Genomic DNA, 27,295 nt, shown 5'->3' on the forward strand with positions numbered 1-27,295 from the left:
TATTGCCTAAGATGGTGAAGAGGTTGGTGGATCAGGAGTGGGAATCTCCCAAGGCGGGCTTGAAGATAGCCAGGGCTATGGCAAAATTATATCCCTTGCCAGAACAGACGGAGTCATGGAAGATTCTCAAGGTGGATGCTGCGTTTTCCGTGGTTTCCAAGATGATGACCATCCAGGTGGCAGGTGCTGCTGCTCTGAAGGATATCCATGTTCAGAAACTGGAAATCCTCCTTAAGAGGCTGTTTGAAGTTTCGTCTCTGAGCCTGCTTGCGGTGATCTGTGGAAGTCTGATGCAGAGAGCCTGCTTGTGCTGGGTGCAGAAGGAGCACGATAAGCATTCAGGAACGACTGTTGAGATGACTCAGGCTGTCCACTTGGAAGCGGGAGTGGCCTATGTGGCAAATGCCCTGTATGACATGATCCGGACTTCCGCCAGAAGTATGGTCTCAGTGGTAGCTGCAAGGAGACTCCTATGGCTACACAATTTGTCCATGGATGTGTGGTCTAAAGCCCAGCTGTCTAACCTCCTCTTTAAGGGAAAGCTGCTATTTGGTGAGGATTTGGAACAGCTCATGAAACAATTAGGTGAGTCAAAGGGTAATCAGTTGCCTAAGGACAAGAAAACCCCCAAGAAGTTTTTTCCTCCGCAAGATCAATTCTGAGAAGCGAGGAAGTTTCGCACTGGCAAGAGCTCTGGGTCGGCGGCACAAAAAGAGTTCTGGCAGATAGCAGTCCTTTTGAGCCCAATGCAGGCCTCCGAGGGATGGTGGCCCTAAAGTGGGAGGCGGAAGTAAGATTGGTCAATGAAGGCAGACTGGTCCGCTCCTCTCCAGAGGCTATTGGAGGGAGATTGTCCCTCTTTTATGAGGAGTGGACCAAGATCACGTCAGACCAGTGGGTCCTGGCGGTTGTGAGAGGAAGGCTATGCCTTTGAATTTTTGCAGCCGCTCAGGGACACCTTTGTAATCTCCCGCTGCATCTACCGGGGCAAGCGAGTGGTGGTGCAGGAGACGTTGCAACTGCTACAGCTTCTGCGCACCATTGTTCCAGTTGTTCCAGGATCAATACTCTGTATACTTCATGGTGCCCAAAAAGGAGGAGACTTTTCAGCCCATTCTCGATCTGCAGAAGATCAATTCTGCCCTCCGGTTGCGGTGGTTTCGGATGGAGACGTTGCACAAGGTGATAGTGGCAGTGCGCAAAGTGGAGTTCCTGGCGTCATTGGACTTGACAGAAGCCTATTTCCATATCCCCATTCAGGCCAAGTACTTGAAAGTTCCTGAGGTTCTTGGTCCTGGGGGAACTTTTCCAGTTTCAGGCCCTTCCCTTTGGTTTAGCAACAGCACTACACACATTCACAAAGGTGAGGGTGGTAGTGGCGGCAGCACTCAGGAAGGAAGGTTTTCTGGTGCACCCAAACCTGGATGAGTAGCAGTATGGACAAAATCAGAAGTGGAGTGTTGTCACTCAGTTCAGCAGATCCTGCAGCTCCTGGATTTGTTATCTGGGTGATGAATCTGGCAAAGAGTCATTTGAAGCCAGCGCAGTCATTGGAATATCTGGGGGCACGCTTTGATACCCAGTTAGGGAAGGTGTTTCTGACTACAGAAAGGGTAGTCAAATTGCAGAGTCAGGTCCTTCGGCTGCTGCGACTGTCGGTTCCCAGGGTCTGGGATTATTTACAGGTTCTGGGTTCCATGGCTTCTGCACTGGCATGAATTCCATGGGCCTTTGCTCACATGCATCCTCTGCAGAGGGCTCTGTTGTCCCGTTGGAATCCACTTTCGGAGGAATTTCAGCTTCTTTTGTTGTTTGTGGAGGAGGCCAGATCCAGTCGCTTGTGGTGGCTGTCTCGGCACAATCTGCAGAAAGGGATGGACCTAGAGGTGCCCGACTGGGTGGTGGTGACCATGGATGCCAGCCTCTCGGGCTGGGGAATGATTTGTCAAGGGAAATCAGCCCAGGGTCAGCGGTCATCATCAGAGGCAACCTGGTCCATCAGTCAGCTGGAAACTGGGGCAGTGCGTAAAGCCTTACTGGCATTTCTCACCGCTCATTCAGGGCAAGTCGGTGCAAGTGTTTTCGGACAATGCAATGACAGTGGCATACATCAGCCACCAGGGCAAAATGAGGAGTCTTCTAGTAGTGCTGGAGGCACAAGAACTGTTTGTTTGGGTGGAGAAACATCTTGTAAGGATAGCTGCTTCCCATATGGCCGGAGTGGACAACATGCAGGCAGATTTCCTCAGCAAACAGTGTCTGGATCCAGGGGAGTAGGAGTTGTTGGCGGAGTCCTTTGCCTTGATTCAAGCCCAGTGGGGCAGACCAGCGGTAGACCTCATGACAACTCCAGGAAATGCGAAGACGGATCGGTTTTTCAGTCGCAGAAGAGAGAGGTCAGATTGGAGGGCATAGACGCTCTCGTTCAACTATGGCCAACGCACCTGTTGCTGTACGTATTTCCACCGTGGCCTTTCATAGGTCGAGTGCTGTGGCACATCGAGCTTCATCCGGGCAGGATGATTCTGGTGGCTCCCGAGTGGCTTGGAATCTGAACTTATTTCTTCCGGTGCTGTGTGGTCCTCCCTTTGAACTGGTTAGGAGGACTTCTTTAAAGGTTTTAACCCTGAAGGCTGTTTTCCTGATGGCTGTACAGATAGAAGGATTTCCGAGCTGCAAGCTTTGTTGTGTAGAGACCCTTTCCTGTGTGGTTAGGAGGAAGGGGTTTCTTTACGTACAGTTCCTTCTTTTTAGTCTAAAGTGGTTTCCTCCTTTCACCTTAACCAGGTGCTTGAGTTACCAGCCTTTCCAAATTTGTCTGCGGATGCTCCTATGGTGAGAGAGCTTCACTTACTGGATGTGTGCAGAATTCTTTTGCATATTTTAAGGTGACAAATGTGTTTCGGAGATCTGATCAACTGTTTGTCCTGTGCAGTGGTGTTATGAAAGGAAATAAGGCTTCCAAGGGCACTATTGCATGATGGCTGAAAGAGACGATAGCTTCGGTTTACATTTGTAAGGGCCAGTTGGTGCTGGAGCGGTTGAGAGTGCATTTCACTAGGGCACAAGCAACCTCGTGGGTGGAGTGTCAACTACTTTCTCCACTGGAGATTGTCATGTGGCGACGTGGTCTTTGCTTCACATTTTTTTACCAAACATTACTGCTTGGATGTGCGGGTTCTGGAAGGAGGCATCTTTTGGGGAATGTGTGTTGTATGTGGGTCTTTCAAGTTCCCTCCCAGAATAGAGAGGCTTGGGTACACATCACTTGTCTGGATTGTTCTGGGGTATGAACCGGAAAAGATAATTGGTTGTTACCTACTAAATTTAACTCCTGAAGTACCATGGTTCAATCCAGAGACCCATCCCCATCTTTCGAAAGACTTCCTTGCTTCTGGATGTTGCTGAGTTGATATGTGATATATTCAGAGTAAAGTGTACATAGTTTCAGATGTGTGTTCTGTCAGGTTAAGAGGGCCTAGGTTTTTCAGGGGGCTCAACATTTAAGTATCTGTTTGCCCCAGGTTTATTGGGATTTGTTAAAGTGGCTTGGGTACAGGTCAATACTGAGGGGCTGCAGGTGGCACTCTTGGTTATATAGCAGTGCCTCAAAGTTTTGTTCTCTGCCTCCATCTGCTGGTAGGGATGCATAAACCCACTTGTCTGGACTGATCCGTGGTACTTCAGGAATGAAAATTAGCAGGTAAGAACCAATTTTCCTTTATTTAAATCAAAATTATTATATAGTATTTTTTTTGTCTGACTTCTCATGAATGATAAAGGGGATGGAACAGCTCCCCTATGAGGAAAGACTAAAGAGGTTAGGACTGTTCAGCTTGGAGAAGAGAGAGCTGAGGGAGGATATGATAGAGGTGTTTAAAATCATGAGAGGTCGAGAACGGGTAAATGTGAATCAGTTATTTACTCTTTCGAATAATAGAAGGACCAGGGGGCATTCCATGAAGTTAGCATTTGGCACATTTAAAACTAATCGGAGAAAGTTCTTTTTCACTCAATGCACAATTAAATGTGGTTAGTGCAGTTAGTATAGCTGGGTTTAAAAAAGGATTGGATAAGTTCTTGGAGGAGAAGTCCATTACCTGCTATTAATTAAGGTGACTTAAAAAATAGCCACTGCTATTACTAGCAACAGTAGCATGGGATAGACTTTTGGGTACTTGCCAGGTTCTTATGGCCTGGATTGGCCACTGTTGGAAACAGGATGCTGGGCTTGATGGACCCTTGGTCTGACCCAGTATGGCATGTTCTTATGAATCCCCCTATTGTGGATTTGAGCCTAATTATTGTTTGTTTTTATTGCTTTTTATCTCTTTATATTTAAAACTTTTGCAATTAATTATGTTTGACATGATTGCAAACATTTTTTCATAAATTGTTTATTAAAAAAAAATAAACTGTAGAGTTTATGCATTAAAAATAAATGAATATTAATTATAAAAGCAGCAGTGCCACATACACACATTCCCTGGAAATTTGTGTAGTTTATATAGGTTATCTGATTTTAGGGTTAAACATGGAAACAAACATGGTTAACTTAATTCAATTCTAATATTTTAAAAAGTCAATTTTATCCCATCCTTTGGCATACTGACCTTACACACAAGACCATTTAATGTTTACATTTTTTTTTTAATTGCATTAAACACTCTTTTTTTTTTTTTTTAGCAGTTTGCAGTTGTGTGTTTGATCAAATTAGTGTTTAAAAAAAGAGACATTTTAAAAATCAAATGGGTGGAAATGATACAATGTAAACATATTGACAAACTTGGTCATGTTGATGATGTGTTCCTTTCCAAAACAGAAGTTGGAAGATTTTGGTTTTTCTTATGAAACTGGGTACTGTGTAGTAATGTTTATAAAATTAACTGAAAATTGTTTGTTTTGTGGGAGGAGAGAATTGTGTTTACAATATTTGTTTTTGGCTTGGCAGCTTCTTCCTTTTTGGGCTTCCTGTTAAATCAGAGCCATCATGAGTCTTCGTTCGCAAATATGTGCCATTCCCACCCTCATCCTTCAGTCTGGACTAACAAATGCAGTGACAGTTTTTTTCAGTAGGGGCTTCTGGATCCCTGCATGCATGCATACCAAATCTGATTGTTAGCTATCACCAATGTATGATTCCTGAGACTCCCATGCTCTCCAGGGCTATGATAGCTGTTTATGCAGCATCCTGGGTCCTAGATTGCATGCTGAGCAGAAGATGGGCTTGGAAATCAAACCCTGATCACTTGCATAGCAGTATATAGCACTGCTCCTAAACCATCTGGCAAGCCCTTGAGAGTAAGGTTTGTAGTTTTTGTTTTTTTTTATAATCCCCAGCAGAAAATTTCAAAAAGAAAGTGATCAAAAAGATAGTGTTACAAAGGCAACCCGAGCCTTATATTTCCCTCCTTTATAACATGTTTAAATATCTGCCTACACAACCGTAAGTGCTCTTCATTACCATATATAAAATACCACATCCTACAATCAATTTCACTATATCATAAAAGTATAAGGCAACAAAATAGTAAAAATCACTATTTTAACAATTTGAAAAAGTGCACACTTGCAGCATGGTATAAGGGTGCTTTTCTGCTCCTGCAAATTCTGGCATGGCCCAGCTCTCCTGGTACATCTGTTAGGGATGCTCTCTGGACAGGCTGGAATGAAATTGTGTAGAAGAGCTGAAACGTCAGTGAGAAACTCTTTCCAAATTTCAGCCAAATCATTCCACGGAAAGGGTCTCTGATAGAAACAGACATGGTATTGGCAATAGGTGCTTTGTACTGATGAAACGCACCTAAAAAATCTAGTAAGCATCAGTTAATTGCCCCAAATATAAATTATTAAAGGAAAAAATTTTAAAGGGAGACTGAAGTTATTGTTGCTGTGATTCAGAGCTTAGCATATGTCAGGAGTATCTTTGTCCCCTCACAGATGACACCCTCTTGTCATCTGTGGCATAATGGCAGATAGAATAAGAAGCAAGCACCAGATCATTGAGAAAATAACTTTTAATTTGTGAATAGAGCAGAGAGAGGTTCCCAAACCTGTCCTGGAGGTCCCAAAGCCAGTCAGGTTTTCAGGATATCCACAACAAATATGCAGGAGATAAGCTTGTTGCATGCAAATTTTGAAACTTGTGAGCAGTAGCACCAAATCTCCAGAGCTTTAACCCTAGTTACTGTCATAAGAACATAAGAAATTGCCATGCTGGGTCAGACCAAGGGTCCATCAAGCCCAGCATCCTGTTTCCAACAGAGGCCAAACCAGGCCACAAGAACCTGGCAATTACCCAAACACTAAGAAGATCCCATGCTACTGATGCAATTAATAGCAGTGGCTATTCCCTAAGTAAACTTGATTAATAGGCGTTAATGGACTTCTCCTCCAAGAACTTATCCAAACCTTTTTTGAACCCGGCTACACTAACTGCACTAACCACATCCTCTGGCAACAAATTCCAGAGTTTAATTGTGCATTGAGTGAAAAAGAATTTTCTCCGATTAGTCTTAAATGTGTTACTTGCTAACTTCATGGAATGCCCCCTAGTCCTTCTGTTATTTGAAAGTGTAAATAACCGAGTCACATCTACTCATTCAAGACCTCTCATGATCTTAAAGACCTCTATCATATACCCCCTCAGCCGTCTCTTCTCCAAGCTAAACAGCCCTAACCTGTCCATTTACATAACATTCATAATTCGGTTATCTCAAAAAATACAAGAAGTTCCACCCAGAACAAAAGCTTAGTTTCTGGGACATGCGCTTGTGCAGTTCATGGATATCTATGGATCCCCCCCAAAATCCACCTCTGTCAGAATCCTCTAGCTCAGTGGTTCTCAACCTTTTTCCCATCATGACACACCTGACAGACCATGCTCATGTGTGACACTGCTCATTACAATTCACGGTGGAAATAAAAAAAAAAAAACAAAGGCCCAGTATTATTTTTATTAAGAAAGACACAAGGGAAATATAAGTACTCTGTCTAAACAGAAATTGCATAAATAAATAAATCCCATACCAAAACAGCACCAATTTCCAGCACTCAAACAGTAACCACCTAACCTAAGAAAAGGCAACACTGAAAATATTACACCAGGCCTTAAGATGCCAATACACCTCCTATTAGAAAAATGGATCAAGCCAGGCTGCTATAGAGCCCTACATGCCAGCAGAAAACCTCACCTCAGTCACATGTGCAGACCCTCACCTAACAAAGAATAAAGAGACCATAAAGCATAACTAGAAACATGCAGACAAAAACTGAACTGGAAACCGCAACAAGCCAGAGAGACTGTATGCAGTGTAACAAAGGAGTCCTCAAATCAAGAAATATAAAATCAATAGCAGCAAATCCATACTAACAGAAAGAATAGATTATTTCAAAACAGCTGATGAATGGAAAAATCCAATAATGAAAAACTCATATAAAAAATTTCTAGATACCAAAAAAAAATTTAAAAATAGCAGACACAAAGACCCAATAATGAAAAATAAGGATAAAAAAAATGCTTTGCTCTGCATACCTGGGAACATTTGATATCCAGGTGCCCTGAGATTGTTTTGAATTAGCAGGAGGAGGGATGGTTTGCTTGCAACTTTCTCCTCTCTCTCAGTCACACACAAGCTCTCTCTCACACTGGCTTTCAGTCACACACATATACACATGCTCTCTCACTTACATAGGTTCTCAGTCACACACATATACCACATGCTTTTTCTCTCTTATATAAGCTCTTAATCACACATTTACACATATGCTGTCTGTCTTTTCACACCTACACACCCACAGACTTTCAGTCACACACTTACATACATGCTGTCTCTCTCTCACACACATAGACTCTCATTCACACACTTAAACACATGCTCTCTCTCTTTCTCTCACTTGCACAGGGGCTCTCAATCACATACTCACATGCTCTCTCACCCGCACAAGCTCTGTCTCACACAGACACACATGCTCTCTCTTATTTATACAAATGTGCTTTTAATCATACATACATATGATCTCTCTCACACACAAAGGATCTCAGTCACAAACACATACTCTTTCACACAAACAGGTTCTCAATCATACACTTACATTCATGCTATCTCTCTCACACACAGGCTCTCAATCACACACACGTACTCTCCTTCACAAACAAGTTCTCAATCACACATTTACATACATGTTGTCTCACACACATACCCACACACACACAGAGGATCTCAAACACATATGCTTGCTCACTCACTCACTCACTTTCTCTCTCCCCCCCACTGAACTAGTGACAGCAGCAGCCTCCTCCATTTCCGGCCTTAGAGGCGGCAGCAGCCTCCTCCACTTCCAGCCTTCGCGGCCTCGAGAAAGGACTCCCATCTGCTGGGGGGCTGACGTTGCTCCTCTTTTGCTCCGCACCATGCTAGTCTTCTTCAGGCCGCACCGCACGTCTTCGGGCCAATGCTGCACGCACTAGCATGGTCTCTTCCTCTTTGTTCACGCGGCTGCTACATACCACTTCCTCTTCTGGGGGGGGGGGGGGGGGCGGGAAGAAGATACTATTCTGGTGCCACTGACTCCAGCTCTCCTGACACATTCTGCCTGGGATATCAGCATTTTAAACCCGGGCGGAGGACCTATTTTGCCGTGGCAGGGGTAGCAGCGGGGGACTGCCAAGTGTGGCAACACACCTGCGTGTGCTTGGCGACAGACTGGTGTGTCGCGACACACCTTTTGAGAATCACTGCTCTAATTCATAAGCCTTCTCTGTCCCTTCAGAAAGTAGGCTAAGAATCTATTAAAAAAAAAAAAAAGTATATCTTAAATGCACACATCTTATGCTTGAATTACAAAGGGCAGTGTATTCTGACTACAATTTCTTCAGAGACTCCTTTGGAAATTTTAAAATCATAGGAACAGGTTTCTGTAGAAATCTGAAAATAACCCCATACAAAACCCCATGACATTTCATGAGGGCACTTATGAATTGCTCGCATGAAACCTTTTAGCAGTGTGCATCCCAAATCTCAGAGAGTGAGCCAGCAACTCAGGATAATGGAAAAGACAGTATTGAGTAGTGTTCATAAAACTTGAGTAAACTTTTCTTAATCTTTTTGTGTGTTTATCCAGTGGTGTAGCTAGTGCTGCATCTCTTTCACCATTCTGTCTTCAAGGAATATGACTGACCTACAAAGGACATCTTACAGGGTGGAAATTTTCTCAATCTATAAGATTTGTTTCTCTCTACATAAACATAACAGATACTATTCTATGCATCAGTGCATTTCTCATATTTCTTTGTCATATCCAGGAGTTCTGGAAAAACTTGAAGGGAGTAAACGGAGGCAAGGACTTTGATCAGGACATGCTGGAGGACATTTACCATGCAGTCAAGTGAGTGTTGAGCATTTGTCATCACTTTGATAATTAGACAATCTAACTGGGCTAATCTGTCTTGTTCAGACACTGACGCTATTGGGAGTAAGATTAGAGACACATTTGATACACATTCCCCTAGCAAATTTAGGACCCTTGAACAGGTCTATTGATTGTACTGGAAACTGAAATCCTCTGATTATCCACAAAATAAGTAAAGTATGAGCAACAGCAGTAGCATGCCTTGTCGACATTCCTCAACCCTCTTCTGCATTGACCACTGTTAGGAATGAGAGTGTAATTATTTCTATTTCCATACAATCCCTTTTTTCTGTTGAGGATGATGGTGTGTTGGTCCTTTTTAATGATATGGATACATGGACACCTATACACTGGAAACTGGACTGAGGCATTCTAGGATTATTCTTACAAGTTGGAGAGTTCTCAAATAAACAGGCCTCCCATCAGATTCCTCACCTCCACAAGCAAGGAATAAGTCCCCTATGGAGACCTGTCCTTTTCTTATTTTGTACAGGTAATGGTGTGAAGGTCTGAAGGCCTTTACCATGTATGTGTGGGAGTTCTCATACTACCACAATCCCTAGACTTCCCTCAATTTTTTTTTTTTTTTTTTTTGCGAGATACAGTACATATTAGTTGTGCAAGTTTCAGTAGCTTGCTTATTCTCCTAGGACAAGCAGGATGGTAGTCCTTATATATGAGTGACATCATTCGATGGAGCCCGGCACACAATACTTTTGTCAAAGTTTCTAGAAGCTTTGACCAGCACACACTGAGCATGCCCAGCATGCTGCTATCCGCACATCCATGCGAGGTGCCCCTTCAGTCTCTTCTTTTCCGCGGTGCAGTTGCCTCGCAGTCAGTGGAGCTCTTCAGTTTCCTTGTTTTTCTCAATATTTTTCGAGTGTTTTTCCTGAATTCCTCATCGGGTCCCCCTTCGCGGTCGGTGCCTCCTCGATATCTTAGGTTGTTTCCTTGCCCTTTTTTCCAACTTTGCGGTCAATTCACGACTTCTGGCCTCATGGTGACTGCTGGTCATCAACTGCACGCCAGTTGTTTTTATGGCATCAACCGATTTTCGTCGGTGCCTGCGGACAATGTCCATCATGGACCCGCATGAGGTTTACATTCTCTGCCTGGGGGCCTCCCACAATGTCCGCAGGTGCTGTCTGTGCAACCAGATGACACCCAAAGGGCATCAGGCGTGCCTCGATAAGATGGAGAAACCTTTTGGGGCCCCGAAGTCTACCGTCTCTACACCTGTGTTGGTTCCATCGACGCTGAGAGATCGTGGGGAGCCGTCCGATATGCTTCACCTAGCGGTCCCTCTCGCCAGTACTTCCAAGAATCGAGGGGATAGGGATAGATCCTTGATGATCTCCCCGCTTTCCAGGATATTGGAATCGTCATCTTCCTCTGCACCAGGGAAATACCAGGCCGAGCACCAGAGGAGATCCCGCAAGCATCGACACCGGTCAGTGTCGACACATGGTTCCAGTTCTGGAGTGGCATCAGCGGCAGCCAAGCCGCCATCGAAGCGGCACCAACCATCAGAGGTCCCATCCTCCGATGCCCTCGGTAGCCCTCGGCATTCCCCACAGACACCGGTGCTGGGCACCATGCCACCTCAGAGACCCGAGGAAGAGCCGGTGACGCCTTGTCCCCCTACATCAGTCCTGGCCACTTTGGATTTTCAGGAGGAGTTGGACCACAGGATGCAATCAGTGGTGCTCAAAGCGCTCCAAAGCATTGAACTACCAGTGCCACCAGTCCCCATACCAATGCCCAAGCCTCCGTTATTGGTGTTAGCACCACTGCTAGAGCATCTGGATGTCCTCTTGGGCGCCCTTCCAATGCAGCAGGTGCCCGAAGGACCTTTGGTTCCCCAACAGCCACTGATGCCTTCCACCGGAGCGATCCCAATTCTCAGGTCCTCCGAGGAGGAAGATGCGGCCGGTACAGTGGTTCCCCGAGCCTTCGCCGGGTCCCTTCATCTTACCGCAGCCTCTGGTCTCCTCGATGCCAGGGGAACCATTGAAGCCTACAGCACCCTCAAGGCCGTTGGAGCCCAGGGTTGATGCCCCTCACGGACCTTACCTGTGCTGGACCCAGTGAGGAGGAGGGGCCTTAAGACCTTTGGGGTGACGACTCCATGGACTTCTACTCAGACGACCCCCTCTCGGAGCCTTCTCCACTGGAGGAACAGCGCCGATCATCACTCAAGGACTTGTCCTTTGCGGGGTTTGTCAGGGCCGTGGTGGAAGCCATTCCCTTTCAGCTGCTTATAGAGGAGGATGCGCAACATAAGAAGTTGGAAGTGCTCCACTTTGTTGACACTCCTAAGGAAATCGTGGCTGCCACTAGCCACGATATTTTTAAGGACCACCTCTTCCACATGTGGGAGCACCCCATTTCCATCTCCCCCGTTAACAGAAAGGCCAACGCCACCTACTTGGTGCAACAGGCCATGGGTTTTCGAAAAACGTCACCTCCCCCACCAGTCGGTGGTAGTGGAGTCTGCTCTGAAAAAGGCTCAGTGCTCCCATACTCATGCCTCCACCCCGTTTGAAGCCCTGGGCAGAAAAGTCTTCCAAGGCGCCATGCTGGTTGCCCGCATTGCTACCTGTCAGCTTTATATGACTCAATATAACCGCAATCTCTGGAAACAAGTCCAGGACTTTGCGGAAGGCCTGCCGCAACAGCAGCAAAAGGCCCTCTCGGCCATTGGCCGAGAGGGCCTTTTGCCGAGAGGGCCTTTTGCCGAGAGGGCCCAGAACGGCAATGGCCCTCTCGGCCATTGCCGTTCTGGGCCTCGAAGGTCTCCTAGGTCCTGGTAGTATCTCGAAAGCCTTCTACCAGGAAGTCCTATAGCTTAAAGTGGAAAATGTTTTCTGTTTGGTGCGAGGGCCATGATTTGGACCCTTTCTCATGCTCCCTTCCCCGGCTGTTGGACTACCTGTGGCATCTGCCCATTTCGGTCCATCCCTTAGTGGGTCGCTTCATACGAGCCTCCTCCAACTGAAAGCCCTGCTGTGGCCTCCGGTTATATCCTGGAACCTTGACGTGGTCCTGGAGCGGCTTATGCGCCCTCCTTTTGAACCACTGCAGTCCTGCGACCTGAAGTTCCTCATCTGGAAATTCATATTCCTGGTGGCGATCACTTCGTCTCGTAGGGTCAGTGAGCTTCAGGCGCTGGTCACATACGCACCGTACATGAAGTTCTTTCACGATCGTGTGGTCCTACATACACATCCTAAGTTTCTGCCCAAAGTCGAGACTGATTTCCATCTCAATCAGCCCATCGTCTTACCCACCTTCTTTTTAAGGCCACATTCCCACCCAGCGGAACGAGCTGTCCATACCTTGGACTGTAAAAGGGCCTTAGCCTTCTATTTGGATCGCATTGCAGGCCACAGGCAGTCTACTTAGCTCTTCATGTCCTTTGATTCCAACAGGCTGGGAGTGGCAGTGGGTAAACAGACCTGTCCAACTGACTGGCGGATTGCATTGCGTTTTGTTACACGCAGGCAGGCCTCCTGCTGGCCAGCAGAATAAAGGCTCACTCTGTACGGACTATGGTGACTTTGGTGGCACACTTACATGCAGTCCCCATCCTCGAAATTTGTCGGGCCGCCACCTGGAGTTCTTGCCACACGTTTGTGGCCCACTACTGTCTGGACAAAGATGGACGTCGGGACAGTGCCTTCAGTCAATTCATCCTTCGCAACCTGTTCCAGTCCTGAAATCACCTTTTCGTGCTTCTATGGGAACCAGACAGTCCCCTAATGGCCTCAGTTGTGTTGCTCCTGTTGGCACCTTGTTCAGTCACTGCCAGTATCTCCAGTTCATGGGGGACAGTCTGGTGCTTGGTATTCACAGTTTCTTTCCTATAACAGGTGTTCTCCTAGGACAGCATGAAGTTAGTCCTCAGGAATCCTGCTCGCCTCCCCACAGGGTGGGTTCTCCTTCGGTTTGTTTTATTTTTTTCGCTCGTTGTTTTGCTATGTTATGAGACTGAAGTGGTCCTTGCATGGACGCGCAGATAGCAGCATGCTGGGCATGCTCAGTGTGCTGGACAAAGCTTCTAGAAACTGTGATAAAAGTTTTCCTTGCCGGGATCCATCGGATGATGTCGCCCATATGTGAGGACTAAGGTCCTGCTGTCCTAAGAGAACACCTGTTACAGGTAAGCAACTGAGCTTTATGGTTTCTTCACACTTTTATTTCATTCTAAAAACTTTAAGCAGGATTTTTGGCATTACATTTTTTTCTTCATAGCACTGCTTTCTAACACACAGGATATATATTTTCTTCCCCCGTTGCAGACTGTAAGCAGCCCATTTCAGCCATTTGTCAAGCTTTTCTCTGGTTGTCTAACTTCTTGTAGATTTCTTCTTCTTTTGATTAAACTGCATCTGTTTTTCTAAAGAAGTCATAAAAGCAGACCGGCAGCTTTAAGTTCTCTCCAAGTGTAAACAGATGTCCATCATTGAATAACACAAGGTTTGCTACAAATGTCTGGGGCAAGACTACAAAGCCATGAGCTTCAGTATCTGTACAAGGATACCACCTCATGCAGTTTGAACCTAGAAGGTCAGGCTTCTTGCCTATCTTACCGATAAGAAAAGGTCCGGTACTATTAAGCTGGTACTTAAGGCTCAATACATAGGTCAAGAAACTGCACCAAGCACTGGTGCCAAGGCCATGCCAAAGGAGGCCATCAACTTCTTTGTCTCTTTGATCCAAAGACAGGTCCAGGAGCTGAGACAGGTCTGATTACCTCCTGTCAAGTTCAGACAAGTACTGTAGTAACTCAGGCACAAAGCTTAAAGGCCAATGTCAAGCAGAAGTTCCAGAGCATGGCATTGAGAGCATGAATTTAGAGGTGCAGGAGGCTTCACAATGTCCTAACAAACCACACATAAATATGAAAAGGCATCATTGCATTGGTCTTCAGAGATCCACTCAAGCCTTCAGCACTGACTTCCAAAGAGCTATGGGGGACGTCAGTTCCCCTACTAAGCTGACCCAGCACTGCCACCTACAGTATTTAAGGCAGAGTTGAGCAGGAGGTTTGAAGATACACTCATTCATGTATCAAGCATCCTGAAGTTAGGACGTCAGCGAGTTCCATGCCTCTTGGTGCATCAAATAATTTGCACTTCAGAGTCTCAATCTCAGAACCCAGCATGTCAATGCCAATTCAGTTTTGGCACTCAGTCTGTTTTTGGTGCAGTCTGTGCTGAGTCATAGCTATGGGAATTTGGAGTGAGAAGCCTTTGCTGCCCCTCACTGTCTTCCAGTCCAGGACCCCAGGACCTGTAAGCCTCATTGGTCCTTGGCTCCAGCATCCACATCCTTTCAGACTTTTGTTCACTATGTCATTTCTGAATCAGTCTGAAGAATCCTTTGGTCTTGCTCACATGTCTAAATGTTTCTGTTCCAACGAGGAGTATTATTGTGACCTCGCCTCAGGGCCTTCACCACCACAGTCAGGGAACTGTGATCTGCACTTCCCTACTTTTATTCCAGAAATGGTTAAGACCGTTTCTTTTGAGTTCCAGATTGAAGGTGATCCCAGAGGACCTCTTCTCAGCCTCCTGAAGTACCTGGATGCCCCAAGAGTTGGTGGCAGTGCTTATCCATGCGCTCTTTTGGGATGTACAAAAGAGGGTGCAGGAAACCACACATAAACACAAAGTGTTTCTTATTGGTAAAAAGGTGCATACTAAGGGGGTCATTCATCAGATCACATTAGGGCGTTATCACGGATGTTGGGGCCCTAACACCCGTGATAAGGCCATAACACATGTGATAAATATCGCATCGCAAAATGTGTTTGGAAATTTGAAATATATATTCAAGTGGGAGGAGTTTGGGTGGAGTAAATGGAAATGAGGGCTGTTTAACGTTGTGTGCGAAAACGTAACACACGCTATCGCAGAATTTTAATGCCGGAAATAACTACACCTTTTTTCATGGTGTTATGCCTGCGATAGCTGTGCATTACGGCCGAAATGAGATTTATTGCAAATTCCATTTCTGGAGGGAGAGGGGAGGAGAAGAGAGAGAGAGCCTCTGTGGAGGTCCACTGATTTTTGAACTCTTTATACAGCTTTAAGAGGGGGCATTAAAAACTCAGGGGTGAGGTTTGTGGGGTGAGTTGGAGTTTACAGGGCAGTTTTACATGCACAGTCTTACATATGAACAGCACAGTTACCATCAGTGAAGATTTAATGTGATTTGGAGGGATGAAAGTGAGAAATCGAGCCATATCTATCGCTGGTCCAAATTTATGGAACTCACTACCACAAAAACTGAGCTCACAAAGTAACACTAAATCTTTCAAAAAAGAGCTCAAAACTTGAATATTCAGTCAAACATTCAAAGACGGTATCGGTTAAGTTCACAGATCAAGTTCACAGATCACATCGAATATATCGAATATATTTAACTCTGAGACTTACCTTTACCTCTCCTGGTTGACAATATCACCCCTAAAACTATGACTCCAGTCATTATAAACAAGACATATTTGATAATTCTTGACATTTCCATTATTACTGACCCTCTTACCTTGTTGACCCAACTGACAGACCCTGTTTAAAATATTACGATTTATTGCAACAAGTTTTTTTTATCTGACTCAGTTACTGTTAAATGTTTTACTGTCAAATGTAATTGGTTGTTGTACATGTAAACCGGGGTGAAGGATTCTAGCCATACCTCGGTATAAAAAAACCTTTAAATAAATAAAATAAATAAATGAAAGGTGAAAGAAGAGTAGATTCATTCCATGTTCTCTCTACCTAGCTTGGTGCACTCTCCTACACTCTGTAAAGAATTCTACCAGATCTATGTAATGCATTGCACACCATTTTGAAATTCACCCAATTTCTTCTTGAGCAGACACAGGTGAAATTCTTCAACTTATTAGAAACTGGTGAGGTACAGCAAAAGCAAATAGTCCTTATGACTAGTGACGCTTTCGAGATTACATTGAAAATATCTGCTATGCGAAATGATGCACACAGATTCTTATGGTTGCAATTTTTAAGCTTCAGAGGACATGTGCAAGAAAGGCTCACTGACATGAAATGCAGTAGTGGTAATCTGTTCTGAGATAAGATCAAGAGGCAATGAGTCTTATAAAAGGCCACCACTGCCATTTCTGAATCACCCTCTACATCCCAAAAGTTCCACAGCAGAACATCTCATAAGCAATTTGTTATACACAAAAAATACTTCCCTGGCACCACAGACAGCAGGGCTCAAGACCTCACATGATCAGAGAAGCTGTAAATCCTAAACAGCCATTCAATCAAAACCAAGAATGGATTTTTGACTGAGAACAAAGCAGATAACCAAAGTTAAGTCTAGGTTCCAGATGACCCATCTGTAGAAGGGAGATTGAGTTTTATTTGTAAACCATTTAAAATCAGGCAGTTGAATCCTCCAGATAAGGAACAATTAAATTACATCCATAGGAAATCTCTGCAAATTACCATTCAAAAAAAAAGCTTTAGTGTGCAGTCAGCAACAGGACCTTCTCAGATCAGAGCATCTGAGCCTGTCCCATAGCAAGAGAAACAGGGAATTTACTTCAGGTATTTCTTGGTCCGCAAAAAAGTGGGAGATTCTGTCCCACCTTAGACCTAATGGCCTTGCACAAATTCCTGAGCAAGAAAGCCAGAATGTCAGTGAAGGGACCTATCATTGGTCTTTTCACTTGGAGTGAAATAAATTAATACTAATGTGCCAGGAGTTGTCAGCTCTATTACACTTAATAATCAGCCAAGGAGCCATTTTTAGGGATGGAGGCTGGGGATTTAGCCAACATCTTTTTATTTTTTTTTTAAGTAGGGGATTGGAGGGGGGCATGGTGGGCTGCAGATCACCTGCTGAGCACACTATTTTAACATTTTAATTATCTGGCTAAATTTAAGATATGAGTTTTTCTGATCAGAGTTAGCCAGATAACTTTATCCAGTTAGTGTTGAATATTGGTGCTAGTACTTGACTAAAATTTAAGCAGTGAATGAGCAGATATTTTTAAATTTTGTGTTTTGCCTGGCTGACTTCAAATGTTAGAGCAAACATTTAAATAGCAACCTCTACATGTCTTGCTATCATTGCAGCATTTTTATGCACAATGGGGGTTCATGCATTTCCCTGCTTGTACGATTGATTGGTCATGAACACATCTTAGACAGAAGTGGATAAATCTATGTGGAACAATCACCAGGTGCCGTAGTTACTAGTGCATCATCAACTACCCCATATCCCTTTTGATCCTGACATCACAGTTGAAGTTTGTAAGGACTCTGCTAAATGTGTCACGGGCTAAGGCCTTTCTCCCTACCAAAAGTTTTCATGGTATAGTGGTTGCAGTGGAAAGAATAATTAAAGTCAGCAGACAGCTTGGTCTGTGTTGAGAATATAAGAGCTCATGTTTTCCACGGTTCATGTCACACCCTTGGCATGTGAGATAAGTCCAATGTATTTTAAAATGCCAATAAAATCAAGCCATTCAGGGACTACAGGAGAGCATGTGGGCACATAAGAGTTCAGACTACCCTGACTTGGTGACTCTCCCATTCCAATTTGATTTAGAGTTTACACTTTCAAATTCCTGTTCAACAGATTGTTCTAACTACAGATGTCTCCAGCCTGGGCTAGAGAGATCATGTTCAAGCTCATTGCATCCAGGGCTCTAGGTCTTTCCAAGAGAAAAGTTTGTCGGTCAGCCTTCTAGAGTTACAAGCAGTTCTCAATACACTAAAGGCTTTCAGAAATCAAGTGTCCAGCAAAATGTCCTCGCTCAAATAATTAGGTGGTTATGTCCTACCTGAATCAAGTAGGAAGAAACAGACTCCATGGAGAATGCCAAAGTATGGAATGGGTGAGGAAAGCTAGCCTGATGATGATTGGTGGTATGTTTTTGATGGAGGACCTTGATTTGGAGGGTGGAGTCTGCTGCTTGTATGGGTGAGTATGCCTGGGTTAGGAAAATTAAATCACCTGTACGAACTAGCCCTTTCACTTTAAGTCAATTAGCACAGAGGATTTCAAGATGCAGTATGCACATGGAATTTGCATGTCCACTTAAGAGGTTTCATTTTAATGGGCAAGCATCTACGAAGAAGAGTAGAGAACCAAGGAGGAAGGAAACAAAAATTGACTGGCTAAGGCATGATATCCTACAGGTGGTTATGTATTTATGGCTGGTAGCTGGGTTACATCCTTGCAATGTAGACATAAATAATTGAACACCATCCTTTCTCTGTAGACAAGCAGGACTGAATTCAGCCACACAAGTATATGACAACACTGTATAGAACCGACACAGAACTTGCTCTCATATAAAAATCTTTCTGAGCATACAGATATTCCCATGCACCAAAGTGAAAGGATGGGTTTTTTTGGGGTTTTTTTTTTTTTTTTTGCTCTTTCCCTCTACTTAATTGCATGTCATTTTTTCACTTTTTATTCTAGGTCTGAGTGTTTTTTCATTTGAGTCTCCTAAGGAAAAAAAATAGATTAGGTCTTTTCCTCAGAGATTCTGGTACCAAAATAGGTGGAGTGCTTTTCCCTGTTGAAAATTTGGCTCCGGTATCCCCATTCCAAATTAATGTGTTTGACGCCGAAATCTTTGACACTGTAGCAGTAGTTGTTAATGGTGCTGTAATCTTTAGAGCTGTACCAAAGTAATAAATGTGTGTTGTGTTAACATGCAAGTGGATGCGTACAAACAACCATTGTTATTAAACAATTGAGAGCAGGTCATTGAGATATAAAGAGTCCTTTTAATCAGGGATAAGTCCAAATTACATTCCTTGAAAAACAATAACCAAAACCAGTTATCTGTAATTTGCACTTATCCCTGATTAAAAGGACTCTTTATATCTCAATGAGTAGCTTTCAGTTGTTTAATAACAATGGTTGTTTGTACGCATCCATTTGAATGTTAACGCAGCACACATATATTACTTTGGTTTTTCCCATTGGTATGAGTTCTGCTCATTGGTCCACTTGCTTTTGTGGTATTTATATTTAGTGCTCTGACAGCAGATGTGGCTGGTGCTGACATACTGGTATCAAATGTTTTTCACACCAATGGAGTGTCAGCACCGTGCTTCATGTGGACAATACAGGAAAAATAATCTTTCAGTCAGCAATGTGGCAAAGTAGGATTTCAGCCCATCAATTCCAAATGGTCCATTATCTTTATAATAATCTTGAGAAGATAAGATGCCTCATCCTGTCTTCCTAAAGACATACAACAGTTCAAGTCTAGTCTAAATGAAGCTGAAGAATGTGCCAAGCATCTCATCAAATCTTATGCTGTTTTTGACACCATTTGGGTAGAAGCCAGAAGACTTGTTTGACTGAGAGCATCAGGTTTATGGGAAGATGTAAATAACAAATTAGTGGATGCCCCAGAAATAGTTGGCTTCATAAGGATCACTGTGCAATCTTCCAAATGTTACCTCTGAACCAGCTGTTGGTTCACAGAAGATACCAACAGCAATCCTGCAGAAGGCAACATTCTTATCCTTGCAGAAAATATCAGCTATATTCATTCTAAAGGCAATGCTTCCAGCAGTAACAACAACAAAGCAGTCCATGTCTCAGAAAAAGGGCTCAGCCAAGAGTTACTCAACAGTCTTTCCAGAAATCTGTCCTTAATTTTTGACAGCAAGATTTCTCATATCCATATCTCCCTTGATGCCCTTCTAATAGAGGCAGTCTTCTGTTGTTTCATTCCCAATGGTTTTTCATTACCTCAGATTGCTGAATCCTTAAGATAATTCTCAGAAGCTATTGCCCAAACCTTCAAGATTGATCTCCCCTCACTCTGTCAATATCTCATTCGACTTTCTTGGAGCCACTTTATATTCTTAAACATGAAGTAACCTTGCTGTTGGCAGCAAATGCAATAGATCAGATCCCAAGATTGGAAAAAAGCAAAGGATTTTACGCAAGATATTTTCTGATCCAGAAGTCAGGAGGCCTTTGCCAATTCCAGACTTGAGAAACCTAAATAAATATCTCGAGAGAGAAACATTCATGATGCATTCTCTTGGCATAGTCCATCCACACCTGGAATCAATGATTGGCTTACTACCTTGGATCTGAAAGATCTTTACACTTGCATTTCCATTCACATCAATCACAGGACGTTATCTACGCTTCACTGTTTAAAAAAATAAATAAATAAAATAAAGAACATTACTATTTATTCACACCATTTTATCATCCGCTATTTCCACATTGTTTAACATGGAGTACAATAATTAATACCAAGTATTTCTGTTTGGTCTAGCTGCAGCTCCAAGGGTATTCACTATGTGCCTAGCAGTTGTAGCTACCTATGTCAAGAAAAACAATATTTTAGTTTTTTCTTATTTAGACAACTAGATTATATTGAGCAGGTCCTCCCAAAGAGGTGAAGTTAACCACTTCTACATGCTCCACACCCTTCTGTCAATAGGATTTATCATCAACTTCCACAAATCCAATCTGACTCCAGACTCATTAATTGACTAGGTGCAAACTTCAATACCAAGAAGGGAAGAGCTTTTCTTCCACTTCAAAGAATGCTAACCTTGACCCACAAAGTATGCTATTTTCTCAGCGGCACATCAGTAACAGTCATGGCTTTCATGAAAATGTTAGGTCACATGGCAGGCACAGTACACTTCACACTTTTTGCATGTCTCCATATGGGAAAACCTTAATGGCATTTAAACTTCAATAGAACTAACATTTTCAACCAGTGTCTCACAAGATATGTCTCTCTAAACTTCTCACAGGTTTGTTGAAGTGGTGGACTTAACCTTTAAATCTTCATTATGGTCAACTTTTAAATATTCTTTGTGGTCTGCCTTTTCATCCTGCACAGGCTCAGCAAATATTAACTCTGGATGCTTCCATTCAAGATTGAGGAGCACATCTGAAGGCAGTTTGCTCTCAAGAAACTTGGACTGTACAAGAGCAAGTTAAACCTTACATAAACCTTCTGGAATTAAAAGCCATATTTAAGGCACTTCAGATATTCGAGCCATGATTAAAAGAGACAGTATTTCATATACAGACAGACAATCAAATAGCCATGTACTGCATCAACAAACAAGGAGGAACAGGATCAGCAAAACTATGCAGAGAAACATTCAAAATATGAAATTGATCAAGCTATCAAAACATATTTCTCAATGCCATTCTTCTCTAAGGTAAAGACAATGTCTTAGCGGACTCATTGAATCATTGCTTTCATCTTCATGAATGATCGCCACATCCCTACACTGCAATTTCTGTTTTGTCTCTGGGCGATTCCACAAAGAGATCACTGCATGTCTATTCAACAACAAGTTCCCTCTCTCCTACTCAAAGACCGATGACTGATTCTTTAGCATTGGATATTTTCTCCATTCCATGGAATCAAGTTCTAATGTACGGTTTTCCACCTATACTGCTCATATCAAAACAATCTTCAAGTTGAGAAAGGACAAAGATAAAATATTAATAGCTCCTCTTTGACCACATCAGATATGGTTCTCATGGCTTCAATGCCTAGCCATTGCTCAACCAGTGTGTTTACAAATGTTCCCAAATCTCTTATCACTATACAATGGGAAATTTCTGCACTGCAGTTTTTGGTCTATAGTCCTTATAGCATGGATGTGGGAAGCAGGATAGTGGAAGCTATGTCTCTACCTCTAAAAGTTAAAGTAGATATTCTCACAGCAACAAGATATCCACCACCCATTCCTACAATTTTAAATGGAGAAGACTTTCCATTGCTCTATGTTGCAGAAAGAGGTTTAGCTGCTCAGCCCTCCTTCAGTATCTGCTGTCTCTCCAAATCGGGATTGAAGACTAATTCTGTCACTGGTCCCCTTAAGTGCAATTATGGCATACCATCAAAGATGGGCTTCCAATATCTTGCCACCTGCTAATAGCCAAATTTATAAAAGGCTTATACCATCTTCATCCTCTCATAAAGGTCCCTCCTACACAGTGGGATCTGAACATTGTACTTTCTCAACTAATGAATCCTCCCTTTTGAACCATTATTATTGGTGGAGTTCAAATTTCTTTCTTGGAAAGTGTTTTTAATCACTTACCTCAGCACACAGACTAAGTGAGCTACAAGTCCTAGTTGTTTATGCCCTCTCTGTACAAATTTTTAAGGACATAGTAGTAGAAACTCATTTATTTATTTATTTATTTATTTATTTATTTATTTATTTAAAGGCTTTTATATACCGGAGTTCATGCACTAGTGCATACCACTTCGGTTTACACGGAACAAGGAACAGAAAATTACATCAAACAGATTGAACAATTAAACAAATATACAATTACATCCAACAATTGGGTATAAATAACATGGCTAACTTAGTAGGAACTTAGAGTTAGAGGTGAAGGAGAGAAATAGTACCAAGTGGTAATGGAACAATGTTAATAGCTAAATAATAAATATAAATAGTAAATACAAGTTCTTATAATAAATACAGGTGTTTACAGATTACAGTCTTCATGAAAAGTTTACGTCTACAGAATAGGGTTAAGTAAATAAGAACTGGCGGTTATTTCTATAGGAGTGAAGACTTCAAAAACTAAGGTTACATCTGGATTAAGAGGTAACTCATCCAAAATATGTATCTGAAGTGGTTTCCCAATTTCTTTCCAAAACCTCATTCCAACAAAAGTGAGAAAGTTTTCCACACCTTAAACTAAAGAATAACTTTATCAGAAGCTTACAGAAAATCCCCTCAACCTATTGTGTATTTTGACTCAGTTTAAAATGACTTGCCAATTAAGAAACAAACATTATCTATTTGTCTCTATTTCCTTTTTCTATGTTAAATCTGGACTATAATTTAATAGCAAAGTAAATGCTCAACAAATGCAAATGACTTCCACTTCTTTAGGCTATATAATCACGCAGAAGGACTCGGCAATATATAATGCCAAAAATTTATTATACATACAATTTTTCTTCAATATAATTTACATACTTTTTATACAAGTCCCGCTATGTGTCTCAGTAACCTCCCTACCTTAAAAACAATCCCATTCATACTATACCCTCCATTCACTCCATTCATACTACTCATACCACGTAAAATCACTAAATCTCATAAACTTGCATGCTTAATACTGCTACATATCACATTTAACAGTTACATGAAAATGCATATTTCATACAAATATACCTCTTATATTGGACTTATAATGCTTTTAACAATCACAGTTCACATTATAGATCATATTTTACATTATTTTGACGAATACAAAATTAATCCACTTCTTTAGCACATCTTTGCTCTACTTCAATTCAAGAAAATTGCAAATTGGTAACACAGTCATCTATCCACATTTTTGTTAAACATTATTGCCTTGAATATGATTCCTGCAGAGATAGCAACTTTGGTAGGGCAGTACTTAAAAGCTTATTTAACTAATTGCTTCAATTTTCCCTCCTTTTCTACTGCAGGGTTGCAGTCAAACAATAACTACACAAAGAAATATTACACTGTAATCCTCAGCTTAGGAGTCTTCACTTGTGTGAAGTCCTGCTTGTTCACAAGAAAAGCGAAGTTGCTAACTATGGCAGGTGTTCTCCATAGACAGCAGGACAGTTTAGCTGCACAGTCCTACCATCCTCCCCATAGCATTTAAGTTTAGCTTGTGATATGACTGAGGAGACTTACACAGTAGCAGCTGTGCAGGAATATTTGTGCATGCTAGATCTTTCTGAGGTCTGGATAAGTAGTGATAGTCTTCTAGAATCACTTCTGAAGGAAAGGATAGTGAACTATCTGTAGTGCAATGGTTGCATGATCCTGGACAGCATATTTTTATCAGAGGAAGATCATGTTAGACAAACCTGATTGACTTTTTTGATTGAGTGACTAGAGAAGTAGATCAAGGAAGCGTGCACAATGTGATTTATCTGGATTTCAACAAAGCTTTTGATACTGTACATAAGAACATAAGAACATAAGAAAATGCCATACTGGGTCAGACCAAGGGTCCATCAAGCCCAGCATCCTGTTTCCAACAGTGGCCAATCCAGGCCATAAGAACCTGGCAAGTACCCAAAAACTAAGTCTATTCCATGTAACCATTGTTAATGGCAGTGGCTATTCTCTAAGTGAACTTAATAGCAGGTAATGGACTTCTCCTCCAAGAACTTATCCAATCCTTTTTTAAACACAGCTATACTAACTGCACAAACCAAATTCTCTGGCAACAAATTCCAGAGTTTAATTGTGCGTTGAGTAAAAAAGAACTTTCTCCGATTAGTTTTAAATGTGCCCCATGCTAACTTCATGGAGTGTCCCCTAGTCCTTCTACTATCCGAAAGAGTAAATAACCGATTCACATCTACCCGTTCTAGACCTCTCATGATTTTAAACACCTCTATCATATCCCCCCTCAGTCGTCTCTTCTCCAAGCTGAAAAGTCCTAACCTCTTTAGTCTTTCCTCATAGGGGAGTTGTTCCATTCCCCTTATCATTTTGGTAGCCCTTCTCTGTACCTTCTCCATCGCAATTATATCTTTTTTGAGATGCGGCGACCAGAATTGTACACAGTATTCAAGGTGCGGTCTCACCATGGAGCGATACAGAGGCATTATGACATTTTCCGTTTTATTCATCATTCCTTTTCTAATAATTCCCAACATTCTGTTTGCTTTTTTGACTGCTGCAGCACACTGAACCGACGATTTCAATGTGTTATCCACTATGACACCTAGATCTCTTTCTTGGGTTGTAGCACCTAATATGGAACCCAACATCGTGTAATTATAGCATGGGTTATTTTTCCCTATATGCATCACCTTGCACTTATCCACATTAAATTTCATCTGCCATTTGGATGCCCAATTTTCCAGTCTCACAAGGTCTTCCTGCAATTTATCACAATCTGCTTGTGATTTAACTACTCTGCACAATTTTGTGTCATCTGCAAATTTGATTATCTCACTCGTCGTATTTCTTTCCAGATCATTTATAAATATATTGAACAGTAAGGGTCCCAATACAGATCCCTGAGGCACTCCACTGTCCACTCCCTTCCACTGAGAAAATTGCCCATTTAATCCTACTCTCTGTTTCCTGTCTTTTAGCCAGTTTGCAATCCACGAAAGGACATCACCACCTATCCCATGACTTTTTACTTTTCCTAGAAGCCTCTCATGAGGAACTTTGTCAAACGCCTTCTGAAAATCCAAGTATACTATATCTACCGGTTCACCTTTATCCACATGTTTATTAACTCCTTCAAAAAAGTGAAGCAGATTTGTGAGGCAAGACTTGCCCTGGGTAAAGCCATGCTGACTTTGTTCCATTAAACCATGTCTTTCTATATGTTCTGTGATTTTGATGTTTAGAACACTTTCCACTATTTTTCCTGGCACTGAAGTCAGGCTAACCGGTCTGTAGTTTCCCGGATCGCCCCTGGAGCCCTTTTTAAATATTGGGGTTACATTTGCTATCCTCCAGTCTTCAGGTACAATGGATGATTTTAATGATAAGTTACAAATTTTTACTAATAGGTCTGAAATTTCATTTTTTAGTTCCTTCAGAACTCTGGGGTATATACCATCCGGTCCAGGTGATTTACTACTCTTCAGTTTGTCAATCAGGCCTACCACATCTTCTAGGTTCACCGTGATTTGATTCAGTCCATCTGAATCATTACCCATGAAAACCTTCTCCATTACGGGTACCTCCCCAACATCCTCTTCAGTAAACACCGAAGCAAAGAAATCATTTAATCTTTCCGCGATGGCCTTATCTTCTCTAAGTGCCCCTTTAACCCCTCGATCATCTAACGGTCCAACTGACTCCCTCACAGGCTTTCTGCTTCGGATATATTTAAAAAAGTTTTTACTGTGAGTTTTTGCCTCTACAGCCAACTTCTTTTCAAATTCTCTCTTAGCCTGTCTTATCAATGTCTTACATTTAACTTGCCAATGTTTATGCTTTATCCTATTTTCTTCTGTTGGATCCTTCTTCCAATTTTTGAATGAAGATCTTTTGGCTAAAATAGCTTCTTTCACCTCCCCTTTTAACCATGCCGGTAATCGTTTTGCCTTCTTTCCACTGGAGGCTGATGAGCAAATTTGAAAAGCCTGGGAATGAGTCCCAAGGTGATGAAATAGATCAGAAATTGGTTGACTAGCAGATGACAGTGAGTAGTCATAAATGGGACCTACTTTGAGGGGCAGTATAAGTGGAGCGCTTCGGGGATCAGTTCTGGGACCAGTTGTGTTGAATATCTTTGTGAGAGATTATTGCAGAAAGGTAAGAAGGAAAAGTTTCTTTTTGCAGATGCCACAAAGATCTGCAACACAGTGGACACACCTGAAGGAGTAGAGAAAATGACAAGTGATCTGAGAAAACTTGAGCAGTAGGTGAGGGTTTGGCAGCTGAGATTCAGTGCCAAGAAGTGTCATGTATTTGAGGCACAGAAATCCAAAGGAGCTGTGTACACAAAGGGAATGTACCCGCCCTCCTTTTGACCAGGGACCCTCTCTGAGTCACACTCCTCTTCCAGAAACCCATAAACAAACCTCCAGCATCCATCACTCGGTCTACACTCAACCTCCAGCTTCCTTCACTCTGACTACACTCAACCTCCAGCTTCCTTCACTCGGAATACACTCAACCTCCAGCTTCCTTCACTCGGACTACACTCAACCTACAGCTTCCTTCACTCGAACCGCACTCAACCTCATCCTCTACCATCCATCACTCGGACTACACTCAAACTCCAGCTTCCTTCACTCGGTCCACTCTCAACCTCAACCTCCAGCATCCATCACTCGGACCGCCCCTTTGTGCAGCCCCTGAGAACAGAACCTGCTTCATTGGCCACGTCTTTCTCC

General features: G+C 42.6%; 1 protein-coding gene across 5 annotated transcripts in view; it reads left to right on the forward strand.

Annotated features, from left to right (window-relative positions):
• Positions 1-27,295, forward strand: part of GBF1 (golgi brefeldin A resistant guanine nucleotide exchange factor 1) — a 739,811-nt gene that overhangs the window by 502,796 nt on the left and 209,720 nt on the right. For all 5 annotated transcript variants that reach the window (XM_029609015.1, XM_029609018.1, XM_029609019.1 and 2 more), the window contains one exon: positions 9,305-9,387. In XM_029609015.1, the coding sequence (XP_029464875.1) occupies positions 9,305-9,387 (83 nt within the window). The remainder of the gene's footprint in view (positions 1-9,304; positions 9,388-27,295) is intronic.

This window comes from Rhinatrema bivittatum, chromosome 7, assembly GCF_901001135.1.
Source record: "Rhinatrema bivittatum chromosome 7, aRhiBiv1.1, whole genome shotgun sequence".
NCBI classification, from domain to species: domain Eukaryota; kingdom Metazoa; phylum Chordata; class Amphibia; order Gymnophiona; family Rhinatrematidae; genus Rhinatrema; species Rhinatrema bivittatum.